The sequence below is a fragment of the Falco naumanni genome, chromosome 4 (genome assembly GCF_017639655.2).
Source record: "Falco naumanni isolate bFalNau1 chromosome 4, bFalNau1.pat, whole genome shotgun sequence".
Lineage (NCBI taxonomy): Eukaryota > Metazoa > Chordata > Aves > Falconiformes > Falconidae > Falco > Falco naumanni.
In genome coordinates this window covers 84,649,978-84,666,606 of record NC_054057.1, presented here as the reverse complement: position 1 = coordinate 84,666,606, position 16,629 = coordinate 84,649,978, and the positions used below count along the sequence as shown (strand labels likewise).

General features: G+C 55.0%; 1 protein-coding gene across 3 annotated transcripts in view; it reads left to right on the top strand.

Annotated features, from left to right (window-relative positions):
* The window catches only part of MAP2K3 (mitogen-activated protein kinase kinase 3), a 33,907-nt gene extending 17,690 nt beyond the window's left edge, over positions 1 to 16,217 (top strand). For all 3 annotated transcript variants that reach the window (XM_040592204.1, XM_040592207.1, XM_040592205.1), the window contains exons 2-13: positions 1,540 to 1,572; positions 2,004 to 2,073; positions 3,896 to 3,944; positions 6,690 to 6,803; positions 7,288 to 7,407; positions 7,888 to 8,004; positions 8,161 to 8,212; positions 9,027 to 9,154; positions 9,799 to 9,876; positions 11,985 to 12,124; positions 12,859 to 12,904; positions 13,348 to 16,217. In XM_040592204.1, coding sequence (XP_040448138.1) covers positions 1,540 to 1,572; positions 2,004 to 2,073; positions 3,896 to 3,944; positions 6,690 to 6,803; positions 7,288 to 7,407; positions 7,888 to 8,004; positions 8,161 to 8,212; positions 9,027 to 9,154; positions 9,799 to 9,876; positions 11,985 to 12,124; positions 12,859 to 12,904; positions 13,348 to 13,431 — 1,031 coding nt within the window. In that variant the 3' untranslated portion in view covers positions 13,432 to 16,217. The remainder of the gene's footprint in view (positions 1 to 1,539; positions 1,573 to 2,003; positions 2,074 to 3,895; positions 3,945 to 6,689; positions 6,804 to 7,287; positions 7,408 to 7,887; positions 8,005 to 8,160; positions 8,213 to 9,026; positions 9,155 to 9,798; positions 9,877 to 11,984; positions 12,125 to 12,858; positions 12,905 to 13,347) is intronic.
* Positions 16,218 to 16,629: the final 412 nt, after the last annotated feature.

Sequence of the window (16,629 nt, the reverse complement as noted above, 5' to 3'; positions counted from 1 at the left end):
TTTGCAGCTCTGCTGGGTGGGTGATGGGGAGGGGAAACTTTGCAGTCTCATGAATTAAAGGCAGGATTGCCGTGACATGGTCAGGTCTCCAGCGGTGGTTTCCAGCCAAGTGGGATGGGTTTGGGGTGGTATTGCTTGCTGGCTGGTTTCATTGAGCTGGAATTTCACATTCCTGCTGTAGCTGATGGGAACTGCGCTGGTCTCAGACCTTATGGACTGGCTTTGGTGCAGGAAAGGTGGCAGATAGAATGGGGGTATGGACTGATCGGCGCTGATTCCCTCAGCCTGGAGGGATGCTGCTGGTCCCGCAGTTAGGACATTTGCAGTATTTTGCAGACCAGCTTTTACCTGCAGCCTCAGTGAGGTTTGCACTGGGGGAAGGACAGGAGTGGAAAAGTGGGATTCAGGCACACATCTTAGCTGAGGCGTCTGGGGCTGGTAGGGGACAGGGATGGGGACAGGGGCTGTCTGTTCTGGGAACATGCTGGAGTTGTATCATCCTTCTGTCTCGCTGCTGCTGCGGGAGGTCTTGCATGGTGCTGCGGCTCTTGCTGCAAAATCCCAGCTCCTTTGCCTCTCCCCCTCCCTTCCCCAGCAGCCTTTGGAATGCTGGACTTTGTCTGCACGCCTGTTCCTCCAGGTAGGAGCTGTTTTGAAGGGCTGTCCAAGGCCATGCCGAGCCATCCGCTTCCAGCCCGGTGCCTGCAGCACACCTTGCTCTTTGTGCTTTCCGATGCATCTCCCTGGTCTGTGTGGCCAGAAGCGCCTTTGGCTGCAAAGTGCAGCTGCCCCCTTGTCCCCCCTGGGAGAGATCAGGGCTCTGATGCTCTCAGCTGGGTCGCTTCAGCCCCCACCCCAGACCCTTGTGGTCTCTTTACCTTCCCAGGTGAGCAGCCTGGGGTCCACGGCACTGCAGTTTGCCGACCCTCAGCCCTGCGCAGGTGTCCTCTGCCCATTGCTGCCCCCCGCCCCCGTGCTGGTTATCCCCCGCGTTTGACCTGCCTGGTTTCCCTCTGCAGCAGCGCGTTGTGTGATCTCAGTGCTTCTTGGAGTCGGAGAGGAGCGGGAAGAAAGCATCACCTTGCCAGGCGCTCCTGATGGGATTGCGCCGTGCCGGTGGGGTCTCAGTGGCCACAAGTCGGGCTCTGGCCAGCTCACCGCTGGCTCTGGTAGCCAGCTCTTGGCTGGGGTTGCCCTGCTTTCCCTTCGCCGCCTGCGGGCCGTCCTCTCCTGCTGGGACGAACTCCCTGGTTTTGCTTGAGGTCTGATGGCCGTCGTCTTCCATGCCAGATCCCACCTGAGTCTGGCTCTTCCCGAGAGGGCCTGGCTGGGGGCTGGGGGGCAAGGAGCAGCCAGGCTGGGAGCCCTGTGCATCACTAATGGCGTGGGGACCTCTTGTGGCTGGAGAAACGGGGACCAGGCCAGGCTTTGCTGGGCTGAGCTCTGGCAGCCCTTGCGTGGGACCGTGAGGGGTACGGGGCTGTACCCGGCTCCTCTGGAGCCTGAAGGCTGACCTGGGGTCTCCTGTCTCTCTTTCAGATTCCAAAGGATCCTTGGAGCCGCACAAACCGGGTAAGTGCCCAGCGGAATTCGCAGCTTTAACCCATCTCCTGAATGTCAGTAATGAAAATCCCCAAAGAGAGGGGACTGTTAATGGCCGTGAAGGGTGAAGAGCACTTTTGGGGTGTCTGAGGAGCACTGCAGGGCAGTGCTTGGCTGTGAGACTTGGGAAATGGTCTCTGCTGGAGCACCCCTGGGTATTTCTGCATGCAAGTGCTTGACGGGCATTGAGGCCAACTTGTGATTCTGGCTCTTGCCTGAAATTTTGGGCAAATGGTCGTGAGCACTGTAACCTTCTTGGCATCTTGTCATAGCTGCATAGTGTAGGGGATCCAGGCCCTGCCTCCCTTATGTGACGACTGCAGGCAAGAGAATGCTTGAAGGAAGAAAAGTAAAAATGCCGGTTGTAACCCTAACCCTAACATGTGCATCTTCTCTTCCAGTGAAAAGCAAGAAGAAACGGGACCTGAGGATAACATGTGTCCCCATCAAACAGCCCGTTGCCAACACAACGTAAGCATCTTTGCTGCTTAAAGCCAACCGGTACTTCTCCGGAGCTGGATTCAGCGCTGTCTCGGGGGGAGACTTCACAGAATCAGCATAGTTAATTTTTTTCTTAAGCTATGGCTTGTCGGTGATGAGAAGTGTCTGCACGCACGTGTGTGCAATTCCATGCACAGTGCGTGGCTTTCTGGGAGATACCTTTTTTTATTTGTTTGATTTTTGGCTGAAAGGCAAAGGCTTAGAGACTGGTGGGAGACTTTGGTCTTTCTGCCATGGCTGTGCTGATGCCAAAGGGCAAAGACATGGTGGAGAGAGCAAATCTGCCAAGGGAAGAGGAGTGGAAGGTTTTTTTGTTTTAGTGCGAGGGAAGAGAAGGGGTGGTGGCAGCTGGACCATGGTGGGAGCAGGGGAGCGAGGGTTGGGGGATGCTTTGCGTGACTGGGCATCCTTCCCCTGACCTGTGTGTCAGGGCCAGTTTGAGTTGTTTGCAGCTCCTGACCTTGGTGCGAGGAGGATGCAGGCATCTTAGGTTGTGTTGCTTGGTGCTGAGGGCCTGCGCCCAGCAGGATCTCAAGGCATTGGAATTTCTCTCTGCCCTGTTTGCTTCATGTGGCTGCTGCAGGGCAGAGCCCAGGGTAGCGGCGCTTAGTTTGACAAAGAGCAGATGGCTAAAATTCCTCTTCCGTGGTGCTCTTCCAAAACACTTTGGGCTGCATCTCCACTGCTGAGCCTTGCTTGCTCCAGAAACCTGTTCTAGAGAGCAGTGAAATCTCTGAAGGGGAAGTACCACTACCAAAACTCCCAGGTAGAGAGGGCAGATCTGCCAGAGGAGGAGCTGGGGGAACTCCCCCGTTAATGCTGTGCAGCCAGCACGCACATGCAGAGCCCTGCATGCAACAGCCGTCTCCTCCCACAGCTGCATCTGCGTCTCCCCTATCGGTGTTTGAATTTCCCCTAGAGAAGGCATCACGCCAGAGTTTGTGGGGTGTTTGCATGCCCAGAGTCCACAACTCTTTTTCTCTGTGCTTTTCAGGCTCCAGTGCAAATATTTGTGCAGTGCAAATACTTTTCTGTGAGCCTGAAGTACTTCCTTGAAGCTGGAGGTTGCTGTGTGGCTCTGATGGGAATTGAGAGGTTAAACCAGTTGGGCAGTCTACGATGGTCCTAGGGGATGGGGAGAACAGAGAAGTGAGGCATGAGGGACAAAACGCTCATGCTGGTTCTAAAAGTACCGTGCTGCCCGTAATGGGAAACGGGCAGTGAGGAGGAAAAAAGCCATAAAGGAAGACTTGAGCCTGCACAGTGTTGTGCAAAGTGTGACACTGAAGTGCTGCCTGCTCTGCCTGCCACGCTGCCTGAAACAGGCCTGCGAGTGTACACAAATGACTCACGGGGGAGGAATTACCTGTAGTTCCCTCGGTGTGTGTGTTTCGGGCTACGTGGCTGTCCTGTTACAACACCTGCCTGTCAAAACATGACAGCTGAGCTGCTCTGCCACAGAAACATGTCATCCTGTCGGTCTCGGTTCCCTGGGCTCATCTCCTGAGCAGGGATGGTTTTGTAGCCTGTTGGATTGATGCATGTCTCACCTATCTGGCTGTCTGGGATTCTTGCTGCCTGCCTGCAGCGACTGCCTGGTGGGTGTGGGGTTGAGGTGTCACTGGCACGATGAAAGCATTTGTGGGTGTTTGGAGGGGGCTGGTTTGAACCCACGACAACAAGGCATGGTGGAAAGCAGCGGCTGAAAGTGCTTGAAGGAACATGAAACCTGGCTCTGGCCAAGGGGGTTAATGGAGCTGGGCTTTCTCCTGACTCTTCTCTTTTCTTGCAGGCCCCCGAGGAACTTGGACTCCAGAGCGTTCATTACCATTGGAGATAAAGTACGTGTCAATGTGTTTTCTTTTTTGCTTGCTTCCAATTTTGTTTGCCCCATGCGTGGAGAGCTTTATGGATCATGCCTGACAACCTGTTAGATCAGATCTTGGGATCTCGTAGCACCCTGTGAGAAGGACAGTGTCCTGTGCCTCCTCATGGGATGCATCTTTGCAGGGATGAAACATCCCACAGCAGGACGTTTTCCCCGTGAAGCAATGGAGCATCTGTGTGTATTTAGGGCAGTGACTGTTGGGGAGCTCAACATGTCACCCTGCCTGCAAGGTGTCTCTGAGCCCGTGCACTTGCAAGGCAGGTGGGTGGCATCAAAGGCTAGTGGGAGGTCACAGTGGTCCCTTGACAGCCCCACCAGCCACCTCGGTCTGAAGGGATGGACCCAGCCCATCTGCCCTAAATCAGTGTGGCCTCACCACGCTCTCTGGCTGCTCCAACGTCCCCTTTGTCCTGACTCTCTGCAGGGCTCTGTTGCTGCCCATGGCCCAGGAGAAGCTGGGCACAAAGCTTCTCTCCAGCTCTCCAAAGCCTTTCCTAGTGACCTGATGAAAAACACTGCTAGAAATAGCCACTGTGTCTCTTTTATTTCATTCTCTTGTTACGGGCTCTCCTGGGGCTGCAGAAGGCTGTTGGCAAGCGAGCTAAAAATACCATGTGTTGGATCAGCCCTATATCTAGCTGCTTACCTTCCAGGCTGGGAGGTGGCTTGGCTGGTGGGATCTGGGCCCCTTGGTGCAAGGTTTTAGAGTTAGGGGAGAGGAGGGGAAGCTTTGGCTGGGTCCAGGGAATAATCCTGCTGCCTGCACCATTTTCTGGCCATCGTGTTGTGTGTTATTAATAGCCTGGGGAGAGATGCTCTCTGTCACAGCCTGGGCACGGTGTGTGCAAGGGTAGTGCTTGGGGGAAGCTCTGTAGACTCGCTTCCTTGCCTGCTCCGGTGTTTGCAGGAGGGGTCTGGTCCAGGTGTTTTGGAGTGGCATCATGGAGGAAGAGGGCTTGGGCATGAGGCCAGCTTTAAGCCACGGGGGTGGACGATGACCTCATGTCCATCGGATCCATGCAGGCGATGCCGTGCATCCCATTGCCAGGGGAGGGGAGCGCTGGCTTTGTCGGTGCATCGCCTCTTGTTGCTGGGCAGGGCACTGCTGGTTCCTGGCGTGTGCTGGGAACTGCCAGCTTCTGGGGAAGCCTTAGGGTAAATGCCAGGAAAAAAAAAACCACCCAACAATAACCTGGAACGACTGCAGAACACGTGTCCTGAAAAGCACCACCAGATCCTTCCTGGAGGCCCCCGCAGGAGCTGTGAGCTTGCACTGCTCCTCTGCCAGCTGCCCGGGGCGGCAGGGTGGGGGGTCAGACATGTCCCCCTTAGCCCTGCTGTCCTCATTTCTGGATCCAGTGTCCTGCCCAGGAAAGGGCCGGCACCTTCCTGTGCTGGGCAGCACATAGCTCAGTGCTGAGCTCAAGCGCAGACCTCCCTTGCTCCCCGCCTCGGCCGCCTGCCAGGCACATCTGGCTTGAATAAACGGAGCCGGGGCTGGCGGCAAGGTCCGGCGGAGCTGGTCGCTGCTCGCCGTGCTGTGGCCAGCGCCGAGGGGAGCTTGCTGGCCAGGAGCCCAGCAGCCACATCGCCTAGCTTGGCTCCTTAATGCCAGAGGCTGTTTCCTCTCCGCTCTGGGCGTCGCTCGCAGGCACGGTATCCGGCACTGCGCCTTGCGCGTTTCCCACCCTCACTGCCTTTGTGGCTACTGGGGTAATTTGGCATCCTGGTATTATTTTAGTTCCCTGAGACCGGAGGAAAACTGGAGGTTGGATAAAGCCTGGCTAAAAGAAGGCCTGTGACTTATTAGGAGCGGTGAACACAGCATCCAAAAATAGCCTGTGTCTCACTCACTCAGTTTGTGCCCGGCCCAGCAGAGCAGGCAATGACAGGGTAATGCGTCTTTAGGGAAACTTGGGTGTGGGTTGTGCTCCCTGCTGCATGGGGCACTCGCTTGTCTGAGCACTGGCCATGGGTTTTTTCCAGTTTGAAGTGAGACTTGCATAGTTGCACTCACCTGAGCTCTTTCATTGGTGCTAACTCACATTTTACCTTGCTGGCTGCTTTCTGATGGTGGGAGAAAGTATCAAAAGCAGGTAAAATCCGTTTGAACTCCCTAATAATAGGGAATTGAGTTGCTGGGTTCACCTGGGAGGCTTTGCACAGGCAGAGGTGTTATTAGACACGTAGGTGTGTTTGTGACTGATGATTTCCTGGGTGCAGGGTGAGGTGGGGGATCCCTGGCTGTGCATGGGGATTTGGAGCTGTGGCAGAGGCTCCCTGTATTGGCACGGGAGCTGTTAAAATCCTGCAAGTAGCTCAGCAACAGCAGAAATACCCTGGTGTGGGTAATCCCGGGCAGGCAGAGGCATCAACCTTTGGTACCCTTTCCAGTGGCAGTGTGCCCTGGCTTAAAGGATGAAAGTCCTGATCTCTAGCTCTACGGGGGAACTAAATGAGCCCTGGCGAGTAGGGATGAGAGGGTTTGGGCTTTGGTTCAACAGAGCAAGACTATACCCATCTCCTCCAAGCGTGGTGCCTCTGGTACATAGAGGAGCTGGTGGAATCCTGTAGGTACCATTGCTTGGAAATGCTCTGCATGAGCGAGCTGCAAGCGCTGGACCTCTGCTGATGTCCTTGTTAAGCGTGCTTGTATCTGATTTTTTTTTTTTTTTTTTTTTTTTATCTCTCCCTAAAGAACTTTGAGGTGGAAGCTGATGACCTGGTGGCAATTTCAGAGCTGGGCCGTGGGGCCTACGGCGTGGTGGAGAAAGTCCGGCACGCGCAGAGCGGCACCATCATGGCCGTGAAGGTGAGGACAGCTGCTGGCTGAGGGGGATGGAGATCAGGATGTGCAGTTCCAGGGGGGTGGAGAAATTCTGCTGAGCTCCACTGGTTGCAGCAAAATGGGGACAGGCTTGTCTCCATTCGGCAGCCTCCGGTATTCCTGCTGTGGTTTGGCTGTTGAAGGGTTTGTGCTGATGGTGGCTGGGCACTGTGGGGTTAATCAGCAGGCTTTGAAATCCAGGCTTGGTGCCTGCAGTTAGATAGTACAAGGTCTGGATGTTAGAGTGCCTGTCCAGGCTGCTGGTCTGATCCTGCTTCCGCTGCAGGGCTTGCCAAGCGTTTGTCCTTCATTCAGGTGCTGCCTGGAAGAGGGCATCTGGGCATCTCCTGGCTGAAAAATAAGCATGAAGTGCTTGCCGTGGCCTCAGAACCACAGGTCTGGGTCAGGCTGAGGGATAATGGTGTTATCCCACCTACATCAAACCCCTCTTCTTTCCTGTTTGCCTCAGAGGATTCGAGCAACTGTGAACACTCAGGAGCAGAAGAGGCTACTGATGGACTTGGACATCTCCATGAGGACAGTTGACTGCTTCTACACAGTCACCTTCTACGGAGCCCTCTTCCGTGAGGTACTGAGCCAGTGGAAGGCTGGTGGGTTGCACAGCACCCAGGGCCTGCGCGATTGCACTGGAGGCACTAAACTGTCCCAAACCACCTCTGCTGCCTTCAGCTCAGCTGGGCGGTTTGAGGTGCTGCCGTGACTTAAGTCAAAGGCTTGCCTCTGTCAGGCAGTGCTGGCCAGGTCCCGTTCCGCACTTCTGTGGCAGATGCCCAAGCACATTGCCCGTGGCCTGGACTGACTTTGGGGTAGACCCTCGAAGGGAGGCCATCACAGGTAGTTCTGGTGGTACCTGGAGATCTGTGTGCATTGCTACCTAGCGCAGAGCCTGTGTGCTGGCGGTGTGGCCAACAGTGGCTGTGTGGCAAGGACTTTGGCTTGCCCTGTGTGGAAGGGGCAGTGTCCATTTGTCCATCCATCCCCACCGCTTCCTGCAGCTCCTGGGGATTTCCAGGGAATTTCCTCTCAACTGCTTTCTCTCCATCCGCAGGGCGATGTGTGGATCTGCATGGAGCTGATGGACACCTCCCTAGATAAATTCTACAAGAAAGTACTGGAGAAGAAGAAAACCATCCCTGAAGACATTTTGGGGAAAATGGCAGTGTCTGTGAGTGCCTCTTGGGTTCTTATGTGGTTTTGTGCATCCTCATAGCCTGTTGGAGGTCTCTGTTGAGGCCTGCAGCATGTGGAAACGTGCAGTGTGTTTGCAGTGGAAGGCTGGTGCTGTGTGTGGCTGACGGGTATTCTTTTGCTCTGTCCCCAGATTGTACGAGCTCTGGAGCATCTGCACAGTAAACTCTCCGTAATCCATAGAGGTAGGTGCTGGATGGGGTTAGCATGATGGTGCTGGAGATCTAGCCTTGACATAAATTATGGGAGAACTCCTTTCCAGGAGGTGTATCCCTCTGGGATGCCTACAATGGGGTCTAATGGTACTTGGGACCATGGTGGACAGATGTAGATGCCCAAGGCCTGTTCCTGAGATGTATCCCTAATGCGTCTGCTGGCATGATGTTGGTCTCTTCCTCCTCTCCAGGTGAAGGGTTGGCTATAATAACTGGATTCCTCACTACCCGTATTTTTATGGGCATCTCTGTCTCTGGATGCAGAGGTGCCTCGAAGGCAGCTCTTGGGGACAAAATTCCCAAGCCTTCCTGGCTGGGTAGTTCTGCCAAGATGAGGGCTGAAGGAGACCTTATCAAGTCACAGATGGGAATTGTAACACCCAGGTCTTGCTCTTCATTCTGGTATAGTTGCTTGTGTAGCTGTGGACAGATCATGATGGACATGAGACAAGCTCTCCTGAGAACTGGGTAGAGGTGGGCTTTTAAGGCTGTATTGGGCGCATAAATCTCTCCTAAGGAGCTGGGTGTTAACTCCTCAATGTTTTATTTTAACCTTTCAACCTGCTTTGTTAGAGAGGAAGCCTGTTCTGCCCAGAGGGTACGGTTATAGTTTTATCTGTGAACAACTTCTATTGAAATAAGAGTGGTGGGGGCTTTGTTTCCCTACCCCGTGTTAGGGCCTGCCTGGTCCCCTCCCAGGTCAGCAGGGAGTTGTCCCTCTTGTCTCGGGCTCTGTGATACCTCTGCAAAGGCTCAGTCTGCCCTCTCCTGTTCTCTCTCTTAGACGTGAAACCTTCCAATGTGCTGATCAACAAGGAGGGACATGTAAAAATGTGCGACTTCGGGATCAGCGGCTACTTGGTGGACTCTGTTGCGAAGACCATGGATGCTGGCTGCAAACCGTACATGGCTGTAAGTGCTTGTGTGGGACTGGAGCTGGCAGCCTTCAGCCTTGACTCAAAGAAGCTGCTGCTTAGAAATCAGTCTTGGTTCACGTCTTCCCTGAGACAGAAACCACTTCAGAGTGCTCTGGACTTTCTGACTCAACAGAGTCCTCCAAGGATGGGATTAGGCTCCCTGTAAGCCCTGCTGTGTGTGTTAATCCTGCAGCAGATTCTTCCTCCGCCACTTTCCATTTGCAGAGGGGTAAAAGACTGGCTGGTGCTGGTTGCGGTGGTTGGAAGGGCTGCTCCTTGTTGGCTCGAAAACGCTGAGGCTTTGCTTGGCAGGATCATTTCAATTCATCCTCAAGTCAGTATGAATTTCCCCTTGCCATCTGTGGCATCTGTGTGGGTAGCTTGTGCTCCCAGGGCAGGGATTGTGCTGCAGGCATAGTACAAGTTTCACTCAGGAGCTGGAGGGGAGAGTTTGTGTGAGTTGTGTGGAGCAAGACATGGCTTTCACCTGTGCTAGATTTAACCTCAGACCTTGCCTCTGTGGGGACATGAGCATGAGGAATACACCCAACCTGGGGTTAGGAGCCTGAGATTTGCTCTGTGGGGTTTGCACTGGGAAAACGAACTAGCGTTGTAATATCTTCCATTTTGCTTTTACAGCCGGAAAGAATAAACCCTGAGCTGAACCAGAAAGGCTACAATGTGAAGTCGGATGTCTGGAGCCTGGGGATCACAATGGTAACACCAAGGGCTGTGACTGGCACCCTGCAGCCCTGGGGTTGGGATGGGGTCTGTGCTGGCAGTGAGCCGTGGCAGCTGGTGGCTTCATCCCTGGGTGGATGCCCACCAAATGGGGCTGGATTCTGAGTGTGATAGCTCAGGCCACGAGATGAATTACCCAGGGCGTGGGGTGGAGGCACTGCCCTGTGCACACAGGGGTCCTCGCCCTAGGGCAGGTAGCTGTGAGCCAGGGTGTGCAGCCAGCGTTGCCGCGGCTGCTGTGGCTCTTGCCAAGTTGGCTGGCGAGCTTGCCAGGGGATAATCCATCTTCTTCCCCTTTACCTTCTTGTGTGTTCCTGATGGATCCTGGGGGGATACGTAAAGGCCTGTTATTCCCACGTGGTTCCTTTGTACCCCTCTGCTTGGTTTCACAGAGCTACTTGTGTACGATGCCAGCTCCAAATAGCTCCAGTCACCGATATCTGGATGACAGTGGCCTTAGCAGGGCATCCTAGAGTCTGGCTTTTAATTGCTCTCCAGTTCCCTATGAACTGGCTGGAGAGGTAGTCAGTGGAGCAGGGTTTGCTGCAGCTGGGTCACAGCCTTCCTGCATGCACCCCCCCCCCCTCCCCATTAGCAAAACCGTGCAGGAGTATTGGGGTGAGTTAACCTGCCCTGCTGCAGCGAGGGGTGCTGTGCACGGTTTGCAGCAAGTCCTGCCTGCAGGGTAGCTCAGATCAGCCAACAGGAAGGGGAAATACTTTCAGTTCCAAAATCACAGCTGCTCAGGATGGTTTATCTACCTCCTGCAAGAAATGGATCTTGCAGAAAGCAGCTGCAATCTTCTGGCGCCAGAGGACAAAGGAAATCCCAGCTGTTGGCTCGAAGGGGGTGCCGCCTGGGAACATGTCTCTCGCTTTCCAGGAGACTGTCTCTCTCCGGGTAGATTATTTTCAGGAATTCTTCTTGCGCCCTGTTAGACACGGCCTTTGTTTTGGGTGCTGCATCCCTGCGTTTGTGTGCACCACGCAGATCTCTTGGCAAATATTCCTTCTTCCCCAGCTGGTTTTGTCCGCAGTGCCAAACCCGAGCCCCTCTCCTTCGTGTCCCAGTGCTGGGCTGGCTGGCTGGAAATGTAATCAGCTCCGGCTTTCCTCCCGAGGTGCAGGAAGCTGTGGGATGGGAGACGGCATGAATGGTGAAATGTCTGAACCTTTCCAAAGCTGGATGGGAGAGGGGACCTTGCTGAAAGCCTGCCAGCCTGCAGCTGAACAGAGCCCCGACCTGATTCCCTCTAATGTCTTTCTCCTGGGCTGGCTTCCTGTGTCATAGTGTTGTTTTAATTGATTTTGGACCAGCCAGTTTTAGGGCCATGGAGCTGCAGGGCTGATCTGGCCTTTCTGGGCTGGTGGCTTCATTCAGTTTCCTGGCAGCAGGAGCTGAGCATCCCGGACCTGAGCCACAGGCAGGCAGGGGCATCTGGCTCTGTCCTTCCAGGTTTTTTATTCCTCCCATCCCATCCCGTCCCATCCCACCAGGCAGGTCCGGAGGTTCCGTTGCCCATTTGGAGGTGGGAGCTGACCCTCGGCATGAGGGGGCTGCCCAAGAGCTGTGACAGGCTTTTTCCTGTTGGAATGGGTGATGGAGCAGAGGTGACTTGTGGGAAGGACCCAGTAACTGAGGTGGTTTTAGCAAAGATCTTCATAAGTGATGTTCTAGCACTTGGTTTTTCTTGGGTTTGTGGATTTTTTTTGTGTGACTAGCTCACACAGTACTAGCCTGAGGCCCAGATTCTTCCTTATGGTGAGCAAAGCACTTTGGAAGCCAGTGCAGAAACGGTGTGCTGTTACTATCTTTTTAAATAATCCCATTTTACATATCTTTGGTGGCTTCCTGTAAATGCATTAATATGCTGAGCCAGCCTCAAAAGGAAGTATTTTTGGCCTATGGGTCTTTTTTTTTTTTTTTTTTAATATAAAGGGAAAGAAAAAAAGCAGTATGACCCAAATTGAAAATGGTTTGTAAGGAAAGAGGTTTTTCATTTTGAACCTGAGCTGGCTGAGGTAGCAGGCTGTGCAGGGTCGTTCTCGTCCCAGTGTCTCACGTCAGCGCGTCTCCATCCTCAGATCGAACTGGCCATTCTTCGCTTCCCGTACGAGTCCTGGGGGACCCCCTTCCAACAGCTCAAGCAAGTGGTGGAGGAGCCCTCACCCCAGCTGCCTGCCGATCGCTTCTCCAAGGAGTTTGTGGACTTCACGGCACAGTGGTGAGTCTCCAGCAAGGACTGGTGGCTTCTCCCAGCCTGACTAAAGGGGAGCCCTGATCCATGGGGATCGGGGCAAAGCCTGGGCCTGCATTTGTCATCCTTCGGGAGCCTGTTTCTCCCCACCTCTCCGTACTGAGGCTAGTGCTTGGCCATGGCAGGAAGCGCTGCCCAAACTGGTTTTGCTCTTGGCCTGACTCACCCGGGCTGGCTGGAAGGCGCAGAGGTTTCTCTTCCCCTTTTGCTGTTGCCGCTGCTGAAATTTCGGTGGTTTCTGGCAAAGCGGCGATGAAACGAGAACAAACCCCTGGCAGCATCTGGGTGCCTCTGGGTGAAAGCTGATTTGTGGTTTTGTGGGTAGCTGCTCGCCTCGGAGGGTTCCTCTGTCCTCTGTGTGCTGCTTGGAGCTGCTGGGCAGAGGTGAGCCCACCGAGGCAAGGCTCCCGCTCCAGGTGGTGGGAAACCATCTCCTCTCCTCCCCATGTGTTCTGGTCGGCGCAGGATGGGCTGCAATGAGCTGCTTGGCTTTTGCTTTTTGTGGCAAAACACTGAGTTGTCCTTTCCCAGTTACCTGCCTTGGCACTTTGCTGGTGGTTCAAACCTGCTTGGCCAAGGATGGGTGCTGCCACGAGAGGGATGTCCTGTTGGTTGGGCAGGGGCTATCCCCTGTGACAGACCACATACAGCAAAAGAAAAAGAACCTACAGCCTTTCTCTCCCTGTTTTTTTTTCTTGCAGCTTAAGGAAGAACCCTGCTGAACGAATGAACTATTTAGAACTTATGGTAAGTGTGGAGCCATTTCTACTGGGGTTTATCCTGCCACATTTTGAAAGTCAAATGAGCGGTCCAGCAGGTCTTTGGGAAATGGGACAACAGGGCATGTGGGTGATTTTTCAGGCACGGAGCGGGATGGGTGTAGTGTCTCTAAGGTGGAGGCGTGTGTTGATTTCATGGGTGTTAAGGTCGGGGTGTTCCCTCCCTTTGTCCTGCTGGTGGTGCGTTCAGAGCTCAGATGAGGGGGTACAGCTGCCAAGGGGGGCTGTCCCGCTGGGTTACACCTGGAAACAGCAAACCTGAAAATGTTAGTTAAGCTGAAGGATGGTCTCCTGGGAGCCTGGGGAGGAGGGTGGTGGCCACCTCGCCAGCTGTGTGACATCCCCCAGGGGCTGCTCTTGGGCTTATCTGTCCTTGCTGTCAGCTAATGTTGTCTTCGGTCTTGTTGGCAGGAACACCCTTTCTTTACCTTGCACGACACCAAAGAGACTGACATGGCCTCCTTCGTGACAGAGATCCTCGGGGAAGACTCCTAACTCAAACCTCACGGCTTCATGCAGTCCCCTCCATCATGGCTTCCCCGCAGAAGAGCGAATGAGGACTCCGGTTAATGGTGGTTTGCACAAATCGCACTTCCCCAACCTGTGGGCACCTCCAGCCTCACAACCTCTTTTCTCTTTGCCCTGTAAGTGAAATCCCCCACGATGAGCCTTTTGAAGCCAACACCTTTCCAACTAAGCCACGGAGACCGAAGGCTCAGGAGTTCCCTGCTCACGCCAGCGTATCCCTCCCGGGGAGGGGACCGTGCCCAGGCACTGAGCTGGGCCAGGGCAGAGGGTGCCAGAGGGCATCTCCCCTCCCCAGCAGCCTGGTGCATGGCACAAGGGGGTTTGTGTTTCTTTGCTGCCTGGCGTAGGCAGAGAGAAAAAATGCTGCTGCACTTGCCCCACTCTCCTCCCCTGCCTGCCCCAAGCCCCTCTCCCAGGCTCTGGTCTCACTCACCTTCCCTTTGTGCCTGGCTCTCTGCCCCCAGGAGCCTGTGCAGCTTTTCAGGGGGCTGTGGGGCTCCCTGGGCGTGCTGCTCTTCACACCAGAGGCTGCTCTAATGCCTGGCTCGTCATCTTAATGATTTCTGAGGCAGCACCAGACTGGGTGTCCCCTTCCCTCAATCAATGCACCGCTCCCTTGAAAAGGGGGGGAAAAAAGGCATTTTTTTCAGTGAGCCCACCTTGACGCTTTCCCCATGGGATTTCATCCGGCACGTAGCGCTTCCTTCCCCACGCGGGTGCAAGGTGGCTGAGAGACAGGCAGGTCCCCGGCGCTGCCCCTCTCCCCTCCAGCCCTGGCCTGGGAGGTCGCGTCCCCTCTCCTGGCATCTAATGCCTTTCGCAGCCCCTGCCTCCGCCTTCCCTGCCTCCGGGAGAAGACGTTGCTCCATCTTCCTTCCAACCTGGAGCTCGTGTAAGACCTCGCACTGTGACACCCGTTCGTTTCGGAGGCCGTGCTCGCACCCTCGTGTCCCAAACCGCCTTCCAACCCTCCAGCTGCCCGCCGAGGTGTCAGCCGAGATCGAAACCCCAGCGACTCGCACGGGGGCTGCTGACAGTTGTACATTTTATGTCTATATATAATGGACTTTGTAACATGTTTCCTAGTTTTAATCTAACTTGCTATAAATTAAAGCCCTTCTGTGTGGGAGGAGGGAGGAGCAGTTCCTTCTCCGCTAACAAATCCACTGTGAAAACCTGATGTGTTTCCTCACGCTCCCAGCCTGAGCACTTGTGCCAGGAGCTACGGGAGCAAAAGGGATTTCTGTCTTCTACTGTACATGATCACGGGATAAACGCACCGGCTGTGGATTTTGTTGGGATTTTTTAATCAACTGAGTTTTCAGAGGGATTTTTTTTTCCTTTTCTAATATATATTTGTGTGTGTGTATGTGTGTGCGCAATACATATATATTATATATTTTTAAATCTATGAATGTGTGAATGTCTATGTGGCCAGCAGATTTGGTAAAAGGGCTGGCTTTTTTCTGGCTAAATTTAGGGTGGTGGGGAAGGGGTCACTAGAAGACACCCTGGCCTATGACCTTTTTTACAAAAAAAAAAAAAAAAAGCATCTATTTTTTAATTGAATCTTATAAAAATGTCTTTCCTGAAACTCACGCCCTGGAGGTCTGGGTTTCAGGGTGCATTTCCAGCGTTCAGGGTCCCGCACCCAAGGAAGGATGATGTCCCTGAAATTCATTACCCCCTGCTTTTGCAGCCCGCGGTTTGGAGCGGTGCTGGGGACCCTCTGCCTGGGAGCGGGGCTGCTTGGCACCACCACCCGAGCCGGGGGGGGGGGGACACCGAGGAGCCTCCCCAGGGCCCTTCCAACTTGAGATGTTCTGTGATTCTGTTCCTGCGAGCTGCTTCAGGGTAAATGATTTTCAGCCCTTGATGCCCCCTGTGCTGGGGCGCCGCGCAGCAGGGCCTTTCCCTCCTCACTGCTCCGATCCCCTTCCCCGAGCCAACGAAATGCCGAGGGAACCGGCCAGGCGGAGCAGGACAATCCCTCTTCAGCTTGGCTTCAACTCTGCACTCCACCTCTTTATGGAAAATAAGCGATTGATGTTCTCCACGTCCCCCTCCTCATTCCCACCCTGCAAACCACCCGACCCTCTCTGGCAGCACCCGTGCCCCTCCCCGCTTGGTTTGACAGCTTTGCCGCTGAGATGTACAATTGTATTTCTATTTTTTTTTTTCTTTATGGTTACTTTGGCTTGTTTTTTGTTTTGACGTTGAGCTTTTGGGTTTTTTCCCTTCTGTCCTTGTTTTGACCGCTTTCCCCTTTATCTCGCCCTTTTTTTTTTTTTTTTTTTTGGTGCTTTGGGGAACGGTGATTTTTTTATTTTATTTTATTTTTTTCCCCTCTCCCTGCATTTTTCCTCCTGGAGAAAGTCCCAATTCCTGAATTTTGGGGAAAGGGAGCATCTGCCCTTTCAGACGCTGGGGAGATGCCACTGGGGTGGGCCTGGGCGCCCGTGGATGAAGCAAGGCTTTGCTGACGAGGCCAACACGCCACCTCCGCGTGCCATCTGCTCCGCTTCGTGCCATGCGTGTCTTACCTGTCCCTGTCTGCATCCCACGCTTGTCCCGCTGTGTCCCTCTGCACTGGTGGGGGTCCGGCAGCCCGGGGGGGGGGGATGGGGGGCAGCTTGGCTTTAAGGCGGACGTGGATTCTGACTCCCCTCCGAAGCCCCCCTCGCCTTGTGCTTGTGAGAGGGGTCTGCTCCCGTGAAACCCCGGCGTTCCCAATAAAATTCACCTTCAAACCCGCTTCTTGTCACCCCTCTCGTCTCTGTGTTCAGGCCCCCGAGTGTGCCGGGGTGAGGGGTGGCAGCCCTGGGGGGTCCTGCCGCACCGCGGGGCAATGCTGGTCCCGAGCCGGACCCCCCGGGGTGCTGGGGGGGAGGGGGGGGGGGGTGCCCAGGGCCCTGCTTCCCCGGCTGGGGGTTGGCTGCTTGGTGTCGGACGGCGGGGGGGCAGCGGGGGGGGGCAGGGGGCAGGGGTTCCCCCCGGGGGCGGCGGGGGTGGGCAGTGGGGTGCTCACCGGGCCCAGGGGGCAGGGGGATCCCGGGGACAGGGGCGTCGCGGGGGATGCCGGGGGGGAGGGGCGGGGACGGTATGGGGGGTCCCGGGGCCGGCAGGGGCTCCCGCGGCCGCGAGGGGGAGGCAGCGCCCGGGGCC